Raw genomic sequence first — 18,599 nt, forward strand, 5'->3', positions numbered from 1 at the left:
TAGTACTAAAAAAATTTTTCAGTGTACAAGGTATTATGAAAGCTCCAAGAACACATCGTTATCAGTAATATTTTCAACGCGGGTAAAAGCTATTGATCTTACAAAGAAAAATTATCGTGTAACTGGATCTTTCAACGAGTCATCATTGTATGTGTCCCGAGCGCATTAATTAAACGAATAATCAATATCCTACTTTGCAATACAGCGAGCAACTTCGTTCGTATTCAGATATTACAATCCTCAACTACATGAGGTAATATTCTATATTATTAATATTTTAGTTTTATTAACATTAATATTTTAATTTACAAAGAAAATACTCAAATGTGTGTCGTAGAAATGAGAGTACTCAAACAATTCTCGATTATACTATATTTTGCTAAATTTAGTTTTCAAATACAATAAAATAAAACGTTGCTAATGTATACAATATTCGTTTACGTAGAGTAGGCGACCAACGTCGGCCATTTTGAAAAATATTTCGAAATTGAGATCGTTATAACAAAATAGTGAATTACTTATAGATTGCCGCATATTTTTCGATGATAATTAAATTATAAAGTTGGACAGTTTAAAACATAGAGTTTACATGAAAAAGCAAAAACACAGTATAAATATAAACGCAGTTACGTTAGGCATCGTGGGCATCGATTACTCATCGGTTCCGAGAAGGCGAACGTAACTAATAAAAGTATTCTGAATTCACACGAGCACGAACGCAAAATTGCGCAAGCGCGGAGAGTTGCGGCTGGATCAAGTCCGCCACGGCGAAGTAGTTCGGGATATCTTCGTGATATATTCCACAAAAAAATTATTAATATTAAACAGAAAGTGTAATCATGCAATTAAACCAGGGAAAACGATAAAATAACTGCATTTATGGAATGATTATCGCTGTTTTGTAAATTATTTCGAGCGATGCGAATCGAACTTAACCTAACCGGCCGGAACATACGTATGCGGCCACTCAAGATAAGTCATCGACAAAGATTCTCGTTGGAACAGACTCGCTTGTGTTTTGCTGTGAGTTTGACGTACTGCGATATCTCGAAATATGGACGAACAAAATTTCCTGTGAAACGTCAGAAGGAACGTCAATTAGTCAGCTGATTTACAAATTAAATTAAACGTTTTTCTTAAACCTGTTTTCTCATTACAACGTGCCTACATTGAGGATACCAGCGATCAATTTCAATCGTGGATCACCGTTGCACTTTGACTCCGTCGGTGAATTGGCTACAGGTATTTGGACATTTCGCTATTCACGTAACGAATAACGGTTATTTTATTATATTTTATTGTAAATTGTTGCTTTATTATATTTTGTATACAAATGAAGACCATCGTGTTTGTAGAAATGTATTCGTCGCAATAAATATTGAATTATGTACAGGGTGTCATGTAATTGGTGGTATAACTAGATAGGGATTGATTCTATGTGAAAAAATAGAATTGAAAATATAGAATAAAAATGTTTTATTTGTGACATCGTCTTCGAAAAAATCGACTTTAAAAATCTGCCTAGTATATCTACACTCGACCAAGTCTCAGCTCAATGGATATCACCGTATATTGTCTTTATACTTGAAAACTACTTTCGCACTTGTTAACATCGTCGGTATTATCATTTTTCCTATTACTCTTGCTTTACTTCTACACTCGTCGAATGGAGTTCTTAGTTTCTATCAAAGTACCGATATACGGGGTGCAACTAAATTGTTGCGCACAAATGATAGGGTGTGTACAACTTACTAAACTCTATACAAAAAACTTCAGTGAACATGGGTTTAAAAGTCAAAATAGTTTTCGAGATAAAAATAGATTTAGTTAAAAAAAAAAATATATGGGGACCGAATCAAGTATACCGAATTATCTCGAACAGTATCAGTTATACGAACAAACGTGTGAATCAAAAGTTACAGGATATGAAATAGTACATGTGACGGAGGGAGGTATTTAACCGTGAGGTGACCTTGTAACGTCCTGCAAAGGTCACGCCACAATTATTAAATAGAACCCCATATTTTTTATTCCATATTTTCGAAGCCGACATTCAGACGTTTTCAAACCATAGATATAAAATTTGTCTTCTAACCCATTATCAAGATAATGATATCCAAAATTGTCGGTCCATCGATAGTGATGATGACCGACGGACAGTGCAACTGTCATGGGAGAGTAAAGGAACGCAATATCCACGGTCCTTGTTACACGATGGGTTTACGTCTGAAAATGTAAATGACATCATTTACCGATCGGACCGTGGACTCACAGCTGAGAATGCGGTCATTGCACTCGCTACCTTCCTTTACTCTCCCATGCGTTCTTATAGGAGTCTATAGGCGTTTCACTCGCTCCAGCGGATTTCAAGGTTGACGTATACGGAGAATCTGTCGAAATTGACGGGTCACGGTTGCTCAACCGAGCATCTCCTTGCCCTTCTGTTCTCAAGTTCGTTGTCGGACTGTTCGTGCGCCGCCATCATTATTGACGAACTGACAATTTGAGATGTTATCTTGATAATGGCTTACAAGAAAAATTTTATTCCTACGGTTTGGAAACGTCAGAATGCCGGCTTCAAAAATATGGAATAGAAAATATGGGGTTCTATTTAAGAATTGTGGCGTGACCTTTGCAGGATGTTACAAGGTCACGTCACGGTTAAATACCTCCCTCCGCCACATGTACTATTTCATACCCTGTAACTTTTGATTCACATGTTTCTTCGTGTAACTGATACTGTTCGAGATAATTCGGTATACTTGATTCAGTCCCCATACATTTTTTTTTTTTTTAACTAAATCTATTTTTATCTCGGAAACTATTTTGAGTTTTGAACCCATGTTCACTGGGGGGTTTTTTTTTAACTTAATTTTGCGAGTTGTACACGCTCTATCATTTGTGCACAACAATTTAGTTGCAACTTGTAACGACATACAATAACCGAGAGTATACGGATGTGATTCTTGTGTGACGATTCTTGTTAAGAGAAAGTATCATTATAGCGTCAGAAAAATCAAAACTACAAAGTAATACTTTAGAAAATGAACGTAGAAATTTAATCAGAACACAATTGTTTTTGAGAAATCATAGACATCATTTTCAACAATTTTTAAGTTAATAAAATATTCCTTAATAATGAAAATTTTCTTTCATTATATGCTCTTGTTATTCAATTGATCTAAAATAATATAAAAATATTAAGAACGGTCATTAACAGGAACAAGGACGGTCTACAGTGATATCCGTCAGGTTGGACTTGATCGAGGGTACCTGTACCGAGTACATTTTTGAAGTCAATTTTTTCGAAAACGAAGTGTCAAGTGAGACACTATTATTCTATATTTCTGACTTACTTTTTGATATAGAATCAGCCGTACCCAGTATCACCAGTTACATGACACCTTATACACATGTTTTTAAAAATTTTACATTTTGTTGAGTTTCTGTTTTGACTCATTATTTTAACTTACACGTTACTGTTGCCTTATGTTTGTGGTATCGAAAATGGTTGTAGAAGTCTGTCGAATAAAACAAGATATAAATCTTAATAAACGTTTAATCGATCCCCTGCGTTGCTTCTGATCAAATAAAATCGTTAATGAATAAATTACAAATTAGAAATTGATCGCCTTTACCGACAAAGAGAATTAAAAAATTTTAATTCTCATAAAAATGCTCACAAGGCATGGACCCGAATTGTCCCCCACAAATTTTAATAATTTTTTGCAGGATAATAATATACATGTATCTAATATTATGTATAAAATATTAGATGTAGATAACCAATAATTTAGAAGATATAAGCAGTTGAAGTTAGATACCTTCAATAAGTACCGTAATTTTAACGTTGTTCTTCAAAATCCGCATTAGAGACGTGGGGTAACTCTTCGGTTAGTAATCCGACGTTCTTGAGTTCGAGTCCTTTTCTCGGATCACTTTTTTTCCTCCCAACTTTTTATAAACTTTCTTCATTAAGTCGCGACCTATCTATCTGATCAGACTGTATTAAATTACATGTCCTTATCCATCCACAATTGCGAGCATCGATATATTTAAAAATGATTAGATATCAGTTGTGTATCTTAAAATGAATACCTTCGTGTATTCTTGGTGTCAGACTTTTCTGTTTTTTTGTGTATGTATGACAATTATCACTCAGCATCGTGTGTACCTATGTTAGAGTTAAAAGTTCAGAAGTTGAGAGGAAAAAAAAGTGAGTAATCCGAGAGAGGAATCGAACTCAAGAATGTCGAATTTCTAGCCAAGGAGATACTGCGCGTCTTCATTGTGTATTCGAAAGAAAAATGTTAAAATCACGGTACTTATTGAAGATATCTAACTTCAAATGCTTATATCTTCTAAATTATTGATTATCTACATCTTTATCTTTAAAATCTTAAAAATCATTAAAATCCCAGGGGGGCAATTCGGGTCCTTCCCCTGTTAGTGTATTCATTATGTCCCATATATTTGCTACTTAATGAAACAATAAATGTTCGAACAGCTGAACACCAAGGGAAGATGGAGATCCAGACGCCATACCTGGACGCGCTCCAAGCGATACCTGGCGACACACCAGGCGCAAAGTACAAATGGATAGCGAAATTGTTGAAGGAACGGATGTCGGAGTACAACAGTTTAGAGGAGGTGGTCGAGTCGGAGAAAATTCCCCGGATATTGGTGCCCATGGTACAAGTGCAGGCGGCGAAGTTCTTGCATAAACGAGATCCTACAAATCAGGATAACTATGCAGCCATAGCGGAAGCATTGAAGTCCGAAGACTGGGAGGTTGTTGTGAAAGCGTTGCAAGCGAAGTGCTTCTTCGACGGTAGTAACAAAACGATTACGAACGTCGAATACTTCTTCAATCAGTTGTTCCCGTATGTCTCCATGAAGGCCAGGATACGCATAATCAAATCCTTATCGATTTTCCTGCGAAACGAGCCGGCTCTCGCCGAAGCTTTCTTCACTGCCGTTACCTCAGCTTACGGCCTCAAGCAGGCTTTACCGTTGCTGGTAGTCTGCAGTGAGAACTTCGTATATCGTACGATAGTGGAGAAGAGGATCGAGCTGAGCCGGAAGCTCGTCGAGGTAATCTTTCGCAAGAATCCCGACTTGATCGTGCGTTACTTCAAGCTGAGCAATCCAAACCGGAGCTCTAACGACAGAAAGCTCCATCAGGTAGACATTTTATACATGGGCGACTTTCTAGCGGCCCTGGTCCACAAACGGCTGGACTCGTTCGTGGAACTGCTCGAGATGCACGAAAAGAATCCGCCGCCAGTGGAGTTCAACAAAAAGCAGCTCGATTGTTTCTTGAAGAATGGTAAAGATCACCTGCTGCGGAAACCGAAACTATTCATAGACATGATACCGTTAGAGATGATCAGCGCATCGCGGATGAAGATCATGTTCCCGAAATTGTTCCCCGAAACTGGCAAGTCGTTCAGCACAGATCACATGTTGAATTATTTGCATTATTATCCGGAGGACGAGAAGGCCGATCTCCTTATCAAATCGTATCGCAACGTCTACGGTAAAAACATTTTCGACGATATTCACAACGTGACGCCTGATTTGTTGCGATTACTGCCGGCCAACGAGCGTATCAGACAAGCCAGAATCAAGCTGGAGAAAGATATTGAGTCTGATCCGCTGTCTTACAGGTACGCGTGGAGGTGTTACCTACCCGTCGAAGAGACGATACCCGCGCTGAAAACGGAGATCGCAAATACCTCTGTTATGGAGCACAGGGCAGGATTGGTTTGTCAAATGATCTGCAATTGCCGGGTGAATAACGATGATCAAGCTTTATTGGAGGTTTTGGTCTACATCAGGGACAGACACAAGAACGAGCAATCCTGGTTCTTGATGAAGGTTTTTGAAGCTCTGCTAGACCTCTACGATCTACCGCGGCTTAAGCCGGACATCTGGGCGATTCTAATAGATATCGTGCTACGGGCACATGTGAAGAACGAACTGACGTTTGGGAATCACGTCGGTTTAGACATCGTCGAGTCCGCGATTTACTTTAGGATCCTGAATAGACAGCCGATCGATCAGGAGATCGGCATACTGGTGGATTTGAAGAGTGAAAGGTGGAACAAGGAGTGGAATATAATTAAGAACCATCCCGAGTACGAGAGAGTGTGTATGGAAGCTTGCCTGAACGTAGCTTATCAGCGTTACTTATCCAACAAGAATCCTTGGAAGGACAAGAAATCTGAGATCTTACACGATCTGGTTGTATCCATCTATAGCTTTAATGATCGACATGTGAAGGAGAATAGGCGAGTGGAACGGATGTCCATCAAGAACTATTCTTGGTTGTTGAAGGAGATCGAGGCGATGGTACTCGAGAACGCGGAAAGAAACTACTACATCATTCTGAGTATCCGGCAAATTCTAGAGAAACACGAGAAAGATCTCTTCGAGCGTATCTTCCCGAAAGAAAAGGAGAATGTCTTGGAAATCACCATGGAAAATGCGTACGTGACGCTGAAAAACAATCCGGAGAGCATTTTATCCAGATGGAAAGAATACTTATCCAACTGCCAGAATAATTGGCACATGAGAAGCGCGAGGAGATTCGTAAGAGCCTGCCGCTGGTACAAGGAGATCCCGCTCAAGTTCCTGAATCAATGTCTTCAAGACTTAGCCAACAAGAAGGCAGGCCAGTGCCTGCCCATCATAGCGATGCTTGTTCGTGGACCAACATTGACCAAGATCGTCGATCCACTAATCCCCACGGATCCGATGCTCGACATTCATCACGAAGAAGCGAGGGATCGGTACAACCTCCTCGGATACGCAATATCTTGTCTCAAATTCTCGAACCCACCAGTTCCTCTAACGTTATTGTGTCGATTGTGCGTGGGAGACTACTTGTCGAAGTCTTTGGGTGTCATGATAAACGTGTGCAGAAGCAGTCCGTTGATAAACGTGATCGCTTTCGCCCAGACGCTGGTCACCCAAAGGGTATCCGTACGCAAACATGGGATCAGGATAATGCATATGACAGCGTCGCGGGATCAATTGTTCGACTTCCTTCTGTCGCAATGGAAAATCGAGGAACATTATTCTATTCGGGATGTTCTGTTCTCTAAAGTATGGGAATTGTTCTCCAGCGAGCCTGGGCCCGACACTTGGATCTTGATCAGCCAAGTGATCGCCACATTGACGGAAAAGGATTCATCGAAAATCTCGGAAGTGATCCAACTGATTTCTAACGTCCCCGATGAGTATATCCCGGACTTCGTGAAACTGACGCTGACGCTAATAGACAGACTCACACCAGATTCGAACACGTACTATCAGAATTTATCATTCAAAATCACTCCAAGTGTCAGCGATCTTCTGCCCGAAGAACTGAACAAAGAGCTGTTGCGCAGGTTCTTTTTCATCCCAGTGGATAACAGGGTCAACGCATCTACATCATTCGCTCTGAGAACGTACTTAGTATGTTCTCAGGAAAAGTTCGAACACCGGATGAAAATCTTTACCGATATGTTAGTGGAGGCTGTGAAGTATGGCTGGAACGTACCGCATCCAAAGAAGCCGCGCTACTTTCCGACGAATTATGGTCTGCGATGTTTCATGTACCAACTGATCTCAGGGAATCTGGCTGTGATTAATGAGGAGCAGTTGCTGGATGGGTTCATGAACGCATTCCTTTCCACGCTCTCGCCGCTAATGGATCCCACCTCGTACTTGTTGCTAGTTTACAGAAAGGAACAGGTGTCCGCGGAAACACCGACTGATTTTGGGGTCAAGGTGGGCAAGAAACTGCCCCAGTTGATTGATCTGTTCTCGTCCCAATTTCTTTACTTCATTGGGGACGTCTTGGATAATCTTTTGAGCAGGAAAGAATTCACGGGTTACGAAAAGGAGGACGCGAAATTGAGCGTTATCGAGGGACTCGTGAAGGTGGGATCGGTGGAGGCCGAGCTGATTGCAGCGAAACTGTTGCGACCAGTACACACTAAGGATCTCGTGGATCGATTTGATAGTTTAATAAAGAAATTCAAGGAGCATTCTAGTCCAGCGATCAAAAGCATCGCGTGCGATATTATCAATCAGACGAGTATGAGCGATTTCAGTTTTGAAAATTCGTAAATTTTGATTATCAGATGATAACCGTTGTATTATATAGATTGAAACTGATGATTCACTTCCTTATTTTGATTGACTGTCATATACATTAAGTTGATAAAGTTTAGACTCTAACTTGAAAAACAAATTCACGGAAATGTTGGACATTGCAGGTACTTTGTACAAAAAAATTTACCCTTTTACAGTTGAAACTTCGTTTGAAAAAAATTATAAAGATATTCTAGTTAAAGAACGTATGTATTCAAATGAAATTTACTGAAATGTATTTTTCTACTATAAATATGATATATTTTCTGAAAATTTAAAGATGATATATGTATTAGAATTGTGAAAATTGTGAAACTATATACCTACCTAAATGAGACTGTTTTTCTTTTGCATTTTTATATATTCTTTTAATACACAAATGAAATATTAAAGTAACATAAAGACCCCACACTTCTTTTTGTATTTAATCCTCTCTCTTTGCGATGTTGCTTAAAGAAAATTGATTTAGAAAAAATAGGCTGAATTCGAGTTGCTGACAGACTTACACGATGCATCGAAGCCGGTGACGAAATTTGGACATGGCGCGTATACGGTTGTTCCCGCTGGAGTGTTGGGCCAACATGACCATCCATCGAATGTCACTCGACAATATGGCTCTGCAAAAGAAATAATCCATTATGCTATATATGTTTCAATGAAACGTTTTTTATGTATTTCTACGTTCAATGCGATCGATAAATACAAGGAAAAACTTGAATATAGATTTTATAGTATTTTACAATATACGTTTCAATAAGTAAAGGTTTCAACATTTATTTGCCTCTTATTTATTAGGCATTGTTGTAATCTGTTATATAATTCGGTTTTGTTGAAACGTGATGTGTACCGATGCGTTTTATTTTATTGATTCTCGAAACCTTTTTCATCGTGTTGTCACAAATTTCGCAGTGTGTTGCTAAATCGACTATTGGTATTCACGGGACCAGTCTGTGAGCGAATTCACGCGAAGTCCGAAGGAAAGTCTTACGATTTAACCACAAACTGCATGAAGTTCCTCTACAATCACAGAACTCAGCACTTCGTTTTCCCCGCGGCAACTTTAGTGCTGGTGCAAGTAACACGACCGAAATTCCCATTGATCCCTCGAAAGTTTCCTAGTTCAACCGCTGAAATTTCCAACGCACACAGACCAACGAAATCTTTGATCAGTATTTAAGTCGTAAGTTAACTATACAGGTAAACAATTAAAAGTGAAATGTTTGCCATTGCAGCGGTCCCAAGACAAAACACATGGGAGAGATGTCTCCATTGAAGCGTTTCACAGACTAAACTATAATTGTACGTCTTCATTTATAGCGGTGATCGAGTTCTTCATTTATAACAATAAAGATCTTGAACATTCGCTAAAAGTTTTTCCTTTAATATTGATTGCAGCACCGATTTTTCAATTTTGTTCGAACAATTTTCACAGAATGCTAGACTTTTTGTCAAAAAGAAAAGGGAGGGATTAAACGTATCTGGTTGTACGTTTTCTTTCTCTCTGCCTTTGATGAAAGAATTCCCTGAAGTATCGGAGGAACTAGAACTCGCATTCACGATCAAAGTTGGGGGTCATTTCAAAGAGTAGAAGGTAGTAGCAATATGGATTGAATTTTGCGTCCAATTAACATGTCCACAGCTTGAGGAAATTGAATCGTGTCGACAAAGCGAGTAACGATCCAACTGGGAAATAAACAGCCCTTCTTGAAGAATCCAATCAGGCACCCCGAACCGTGTTTCCTTTTGATCCAGCGGCCTCCTCGGGGAGACCAAGGAATTAAGCACGTCATCGCGATACAGCGAATTTCTAAAATCATTGTGTTGATAAATCCTAACAAGAATTAACTTTCAACTACAAATAACTTTTTTATCTGTTGATTTAACTCCTTGTCCTATGATTTCTTTCACAACTGCGCTCGCTGGAAAGCTTCGTCATTAATGATTTACTAAAAAAACAAAGAAAAATTCCCAATTCACCTACATCCGCCTTTTCACCTCAGAACATAACAATTAATAATAGAAAAACAGTATTCAATTTGAACCCAAAATAATTGAATGACATTTCATTTCTGTAACTTCTGTTTGAAAATTTCCTCACGAGTCTGACTCAGTATTGTATAACAATGGATTAATGCCGGATCATTTTCGTATCATTAGCAATAGCAATTGATAACGCCAATTTTCCCAAGAAATAATACCATTCAACTATACTTGACTTTATCAATCTCTAAAACACTATTACAATATAAGAGGATGAAATTTCATCTACGATAGCGCTACATATTACTCTTTAATGGTAGCTTCCAAAGGTTAATAGCTATCAACGACTTTCACAAGATGTACTCTTAATTATTCGGATCGGTTACTTAGATATACAGCTTCTGAATAACCTGTATTATATTACATCGTATTTTAGCTGATTAATTTGGGTAAGTAGTACATTTTGTCAAAAGGAATTAATGGTTGGTGTGATATACTGATATTTTACAATCGAAGAGAAGAATTCTTAAACGACGAGAATCGTGTATGATGGAAATTATGATTGATTATAATTCGAATTTATTTTGGAAGAAGATCGTCGGTAAAATGAATTACGTTATTCTTCGTTAATCGCGAAGCCTCCCCTTATCAAATTACAGACGTCGAGGGAGCACGCCGCAAAACATGCCCGACGTGTGTCCACGTATCCTTGATTAATGTAAACGTCGCGTGCGCCACTTGTAACTTAAATTACACGTGGATGCACTTTCTGCCGCGACATAGCCGACAGAAATTACTGGCCGAAGGTTGTTGTAATTAACGTGACCAGAAAGCTGATCGCGTTCCTAGGCGTGACGTAGTTCCGCGCGGAAATAAAGAGTGACGCTCGTGCCTTCCCATATATCAACCCCTCGGGCCAAGGAATTTCATTATTATTATGACAGTCGGGATCCGGGTTGCTCTTTGCCAGCAGAGACGAGTTTTTTTTTCTCCTGATTATTAAACTGTAGCAAGTTTCCTGCGACGTGTTGAATCTATGTAATGTTTTTTCCGGTTCACATAATGCACAGTCATCGTTAATAAACGTGGCGAACGCTTACGATAATCCAGTAATATAGAGGAAATTTCCAAGTGCGATGTAGCTGTCAGCAAAAATGTAAAGATTATTGTTTGAATTCAGGGAAGCATGAATTTCATCTGAAGATTCTATTGGAAGAAATTGAATTTGAATTTGACCGTTGAAGTTTGAATTTGAATTTGAATTTCGATTTAAATGTGACTGCCGAACTTTGAATTTGAATTCCTATTTAGATTTGACAGTTAAATTCTGAATTTGAATTTGAATTTAAATTTGTACATGAATTTAGTCACTAATCTGAATTAGATCGTCAAAAACTGGTAAAAATAGAAACTCGCTTGGTATTAAATTGGTTCTTCATACCAAAGAAAAAGAAATAGATTTTTACAGACAGTAGAAATATTTTATCGTGAAAATAATAAATCTCCTCGACGATTTTGAATTTATTGATCGCGCGAAACTATGTAATTCACGAACAATCTGCCTTATTTGAACTTTTTTCTCTCTTCCAGTGCACGATTTCCTCCGGACAGAATTAATTCGAAAGTAATTTCACGTTGAATCAGGCCTTGATTGTTCGTCGATTTATCTTTGGCGAGCAGTTACAATAACCCTACGATTTAAATCGTAATCGAGCAACGAAAATGATATTTCAAAAATATACTTCACTAATATAATATAGCATAAACATCATTTCAAGAAAGTTTACTTCATATCATATTTCAACATAAAGTATACGAAAAATGATTTTAATATTAAGGTTACTAATGTCTTCCTTAAACATGATGTTAACTGTCTATCAGTTGCTGTTGTTGAATTTTTATTCACGTCACACCAATTAAAAAGAATTGTAAAATGATCCCATCCTTTAAATCCGTGCTTGCGAGCGTACTGATCCCGATGGCAAATCGATACGTATTTTCTTACTTCGCACAAAAGCACACCTTCTCTTTGACGTATACAGCTAGTCGATGCACTTTATTTGCAGCGCACGTACAGCTGCGTACATTAACTGCTGTATCGATTCCCTTATCGAGTATTGGCACATCGTCCGGACGCGTCGTGCTTTTTCCTTTCCTCGTTGGAATTTAAAGGGTTCCATTAATCAGACAACAAAATATTCTAGAAAAGTATTCTTCTATCAACATGGTTTTCAGAACGAAATTATGATTACGAAATAAATGCTAAGGCAAGGGGCTAACACTAGAATTACCAAAAGAATCAAAATAACTCATTTCAGATTTCTTGTTTCACAATTATCGTAAAGATACAGATGCTTGCCTGAGAAATTGAATAAATTCATTTTCTAACGTGTATTCCAAAATATAAATTAATCAAAATCTTAACACTAAAACTACTAACCATTTATTGGGGTTGAATAAGCCTTATGAAGATTGTAACAATATATTTCTTCCATATTTGTTATAACATTCAGTAATTGCAAAATAAGAAACCTACATTCGTCACACTGACAGGTAGTTCTGGTATTAATAAATATACTTTTATAACTTGTACGAATAAAGTACAAATCATTCAATTTAACTGCTAAATTCTACTCAATACAATTCAACTACTAAATGCAATGTAACTGCAGTGTTAAATTAGATTCAGTGTTAAGGAAAATTACTTGTTGCGTGCCGCCTTAATCACAATATAAACATCGTCGCTATTTGCCCCATCGAATATGCATTAAGCTTCTGTTTGCAGACCAAATCGGCAGTCTACGTGTACTGCCAATCACTATCCGCGGTATATAAATTGCTAACCGCACAAAGGAGTCGATATCTGGGAACCTTCGCCACCCCTCGAGACCTAGTCACTAACTCAACCCGATTCTCGGGGATAAGCCGGAGGGGGTCCGCGCTATTCTGATCAGGAACAGCAATCGCGACCTGTCCGAATCGCTGACTACGTGAGCCAGTCACGAGAACCGGAGGACCTAAAGCGGTGAACGTTCAAAGGGACTTCTCAAAATCTGTGAACGCGGGGGTAGATAGATTCGATTCGACCGCGAGGATAAATTAAGGTCTTCGTTGAAAAGTAGACGTTCGAATGCTCCAAATCGGTTGGACCGAAGTGTTGAAGCGTCCGTGTGAAGGGAACAGAGGTGATAAGCGCGTTGGCAATTGAATAAGGAGTTTCAAAGTGTTTGACGTCATCGGAGACACCTCGGGAACCTAGAATGAACATTAAGCGTCTGTTTCTATAGAAATAAATTATATAGTATATAGATCATTTAATGCTAGGCTGAGAAATGCGGATCCAATAGATTAGTTTTCATCTTTCCTCAGGTAGTTTTCTGTTGGTTTTGTTTCCTGATTCCTAATATTTTCGATTGCTAATTTGATATTTGTTAATAGGGTTACGTGTAACTAGTCAGAAGTATAAAAAGTATGAATTTGAAGTAAAAACTTAAAAATGCAATTTTGCTAGATATCGAGTCATCTCTCAACTGTAATTACTTCGAAGAAATAGGTGGTTTTTGACACTAGAGCTATTAGATGAGTTAAAATGATCCATTCTTGATTCTTTCCTTTACGACTACTCAAAAAGTACAGATGCTTCGTTGAGAAATTATTAACGGATTTTGTGTGGAAGTACTTATCCTTTTCGTGTACCCTCCAGCAATAGTAAATAAATGTTATTTATTTTATTACCATTTTATGTTGAAAGTAAAAGTTTGGTTCCTTTTACGTATAATTGAAAGTATTTCTATTTGCAATTAAAGATCCCGACAACATATTGAATAATAAATGAGTTGATTGTGACTGGTATAAGTCGAAATGAGCAAAATGGCCCGCATGTAACGCGTAAGAAGTTGATCTATTAGTATTCAAACTATAATGTAAGCCAGATAAAATCTTATTAAACGGACGATTATAGTTTCTACAAAGGGAAATTAAAAGGTCAGTTTTTGTGCTTGGTAGTTCTAGTGTTAAAGGAAACGGAATTTCTGAAAGTATTCACTGTCTTGTTATTTATATATAATTAACGAGATGTGGAAATGTTGTTTTTGTAAAAAATAAAAATGGTCTATTGGAAACTTTAATTCTCTGCTAATATTGTAATGTTGAGAATGTAATTTACATCGTTTTAGCAATGTAATGATAAATTTATAACGAGTTTGTAACGGGATATAATTATACGGAAAAGCGGGCTAAATGAATTTTTTGAGAATTTTTTATTAATCGTGCCCCGCGTATTCTGCATACTCTTGCATATCTCGCGTACGTTTTAATGAATTTCACGAGCGTATCGGTGCAGTTGGGAAGAGGAAGATCGCGGAGACGTTTTATGTTGTTATGAATGTATAATACCCAGGATCAAGTAATACACTGTAATATATTATAATCATTGAATTCGTAAGTTTTAATTATTCAAATTAGGTCGTTTATGATACAGCGAGCGAGCCACAATTTATGATAAGATTAGGGAAAGACATTTCTCGTGAAACTGAATGAGAAACGTGAAATAACATTTTCCCGCCTAAATACTTTGTGCTTTTGAAGGCTATTCAATTTCGAAAATAATAAACTGGAAGAATGTGTACTTTCACAAATAAGCAATTATCAACGTCAATTTATTACTTGATCCTACGTAAAATTTCAAAAACACTTTTATATTCCCCTTAAACTCAAATAATTCTATTTTCTTAAACAAATTTCCCAGATTATTGTATTGCTTGTATTTTTCTCATTCAGTTCATTTATCTTTTAACACATCGACTATAAAAAATATGAAAACTTGCCCCGTACCCCAAGTTATTATTGTTTATAATACCATTTTATCTTTTTTACCACATTGATATTTACGAGTGAAAAAGAACTTACTTTAATAGTTTAGCGTCATATTGACAGCGCCCTGTAAACTTGTGATTCGGGTACAACAGTTTCATTTAATTGCAATACCCCCGTTGTATGACTTGTACACTAGTTTTGCGGCACAGGGCTAACGCGTGTGGACTAGTTAACTAATACTCGGTAGTCAACGTGTTAATGTAAACCGAGTAATATTAATATCTGACGGTAAGTGAATGAGATAAGTACAAAGTTGTGTTTAATCCATTTACATCATACGGAAAAGTGGAAAATTGGTCCTTACCACGAAAAATATTTTTTATTGGATCAAAATAAAAAGTCAGTAAATCTTTATGGTAGTGATAGATATAATGTAACTGTTCATGTTCTTGTTCATATGCGTTCTAGTTATAATGCTCTAAAAGTTAGCGCGCACATATGCGCTCCGGTGATGCAATCCAGAAAAAATCTGCACATATATGCGATATTGATGGGAATAGGTTAACGTTTCTTCGATGTTTAGAGTTATACGGTTATCTACCATTCGACATTGACCTTGGAAAGTCATTTGGTACTGCTCCAACTTGACTCGCAAAGATAGATTACATTCAATTATTACACAAGTGTTTCTAGTATATCACTACGCACGTTGCATAATGTGGAGCAGTTTGAGAACTCAGGATATCAACTTTTCGGCTTGATCACCGTCAACAAGAACATGTTAGTGAAACGTTACTTGTCTTTACATTACAAGCTTTTATTGTTATTAAACTCGATACTTGTTGAAACTAATAAACATCAATATTCGAATCATATTACAGAAACAGATTATTTAACACTAGGACTACTAGATGGATCAAAATTACCTATTTCTAAACACTTCTTTTACAACTACTGAAAAGACAACAGATGTTTCTCTAAGAAATTACTGAAGAAATTCATTTAGAAATACGCAAACTGAATGACAATTGAAATCTGAACAGATACACTCTTAGAGTTTCTGTAGAAGAAATTAGAAAAATCGGTTTGACCCCTTGCCCTATGATTTCTTTCTCGATTGCGCTCAACAGAGATGTTTTACTGAACATAATTCAGTGAAAAAAGACAAAAATGCTACATTTATTCTATGTCTACTTTTACTCAGAAGCATTGCAATTAATAACAGAGAACCAATATTCAATTCGGACTTGGAAGAATTAAGTGACATTTATATTTATCAAATTTTATTTGAAATCTGCATCACGAGTCTGATACGATATTGTAGGCCAAGGGGTTAACGCGTCGACTGTTGCGGTAGTTCCCGGTGCTCGTCATTTTTGAATTGCTTGAAAATAATTATAATATTTTAATATGATTAGTGACAAATAAAAATGTTTGATACTAAATGTATCTTCACCGGCCAAAAGACCGATATTGAAATTTGATTTGAAATTCTGCGTTTTTCTTCGTTCATTTAATTTTATATTAATTCCTGTATGGTTGGATTAATGGGGGTTTCAATCTTTGTCTTCCCTTCTGTTTCCGTTTCCAATAAGAAAAATGTATCGTCTAACTTCTTTACCTTCATTTCATAATCAATTATTTGTCTGGTTACGATAAAAATAGGTATGTACAATACAAAGCGATGGGGCACTTAGCGTTAATATTCTAAGCAACTTAGGTAGTTTTACGTTAGAATTGCGCATGAAATATTTAATAATTATTTCTACCTTATCTTTCTCACAAAGGAACAGTTTATGTATAGAACGTTCAAGGATCCCGTGCCAGTTAACGTGTAAATTGTTGGAAAGTTTTGTAGTATCTAAAATTTTAACGTAATTTAGAATATTTTTAAGAAACGTGAATGCAAGGGTAAGCGTGAACGAAGAGCAATAAAATGATTTTTCAGTTTGAGTATCGAAAGAGCGTTTGGGAGAGATAGTCGTGCGTTGGCCTTCGTGGCAATTAGTTACAGATTCGTGTGTTGTGTTTAGTCGTCATCTATAGTTGTGCATTATATTTAACCGTTACGTATCTTATTATTAATAAACATTTATATTTATTTAATTTTCTATATTCCCATGTTATTCCTAATCTATATATACACACATAGACGAAATTATTCGAAATAAAGTATTTGAAATAATTTGGCATATATAATATCGGATAAGTGTCAAGGTAACAAGTAAAATTTGAAAATAATTCAACGCCGTATACAGTTTCTATAATAGATGTATTATATATATGGACCATAACCTCTAAGTTGATCTAACATTGAATGGATTATCTTGCTAGTAATATTTGTATCCATTGACTGTCATATTTCTATAATATTTCGGTAATATTATACATTATATAATAGTAATATACATAGTCTAAGTTAATATGTATACAGGGTGGAAATTATAAAGCATTACAGTCGAATATCTCCGAAAATATTGATTATATGCAAAAATGTTTCAGACAAAAGTTGTTCAATATCGAGGGGGACATCATGTGGTGGAACTTTTATCTTTCCTGGTGGACACTCCAAGGTGAAGTGAAGGTCAACTTTCTTTTTTTAAATAGAATGATACATTTTTTTATCCACTATAAGATAGTGCGTTTTAAGACGAATTCATCGACCTATGACTCAAGGTCATTCAAGGTCAAACTTGCAAGGAAATGGACAAAAAGGTGTGATCGTTTTATTTGTACTTTAGTATGTGTTTAAAATGATTACCTCTTACTTCAATGCACTTGACAATTCTTCTTCTTAATGATTCCCTAACTTCGCTCATATATATATGTGTGTGGCGAAAAACGCGAGATTTCGATGGCAACCACTCGTAGGGTGCAGGCGACGAGAAAAACGGGCTGGGTGGCTGCCACCGACACCATCTTTCCGACGAGGACATTTTTTAACTGGATTAACAGCTCACTAGAAGTTGATCAGAGTACCTATAGTTAAATGTTGAGCGGTTGCATTTAATTCTGTTAAAAACGCGTAAATATTTGACAAGACTTTCAGCCGTTAATAAAGTTTAAAATCGATTGAAGAAGTTATTGTCCGCGTTAATGGTTTCGCTTCAAGCGTCGATCTATCTGTACACAGCAGAACCGCAACGCCGGCCATTCGAAATATTTTCATTACCGTGAACAAAGTGGAAGATGGTGCTCACTGGGAAATACTGCGAATTTGAGGAACGTGTTACGCGAGGAATGGAATTTTATTTGCAAATATCTCGCGTACAAACAAACATTGTTCAAAGCATACTTCCTTACTATTTTAAGAAAAAAGTTTTTGAAAAATTGTTATTATTCGTTAAATGATATTTTAAGATTTTTAATTATTTATTTGCAGTAGGTGTATGCATTAAGTAAATAATGTTTGTTTTTGATAAAATTGAATAATACTTTGCCCTTTATAGTTTCTATTGTTAATTAAATTCCATTCTATCCAAACTTAATTTCCCTGAAGTATTAATTGTGTAGTGACAATAGTTTTGGAATAATATTTAATAAACGCATTCGCTTGTTCTTTGTATATATGTTTCTAGAAAATATGTCAAGTTTATTTCACAAGAGATGATCTTAATGATTTTAATATCTTTTTTTTTAAATAATTGCGATGGTATTATAAA

The 18,599-nt window shown here is 36.6% G+C and overlaps 2 protein-coding genes across 24 annotated transcripts in view; one reads left to right on the forward strand and one right to left on the reverse strand.

Moving 5' to 3' along the window:
* Nucleotides 1-18,599, reverse strand: part of Dh31-R (Diuretic hormone 31 Receptor) — a 179,581-nt gene that overhangs the window by 60,858 nt on the left and 100,124 nt on the right. For all 23 annotated transcript variants that reach the window (XM_031973257.2, XM_076366580.1, XM_076366578.1 and 20 more), the window contains one exon: nucleotides 8,649-8,759. In XM_031973257.2, coding sequence (XP_031829117.1) covers nucleotides 8,649-8,759 — 111 coding nt within the window. The remainder of the gene's footprint in view (nucleotides 1-8,648; nucleotides 8,760-18,599) is intronic.
* LOC116425476 (uncharacterized) lies at nucleotides 733-8,492 on the forward strand. The gene is made up of 2 exons (XM_031973219.2): nucleotides 733-1,242; nucleotides 4,508-8,492. Exon 2 carries the CDS (start codon nucleotides 4,525-4,527, stop codon nucleotides 8,116-8,118), a length of 3,594 nt encoding a protein of 1,197 aa, XP_031829079.2. The 5' UTR covers nucleotides 733-1,242; nucleotides 4,508-4,524; the 3' UTR covers nucleotides 8,119-8,492.

Source organism: Nomia melanderi, chromosome 4 (genome assembly GCF_051020985.1).
Source record: "Nomia melanderi isolate GNS246 chromosome 4, iyNomMela1, whole genome shotgun sequence".
NCBI lineage: Eukaryota > Metazoa > Arthropoda > Insecta > Hymenoptera > Halictidae > Nomia > Nomia melanderi.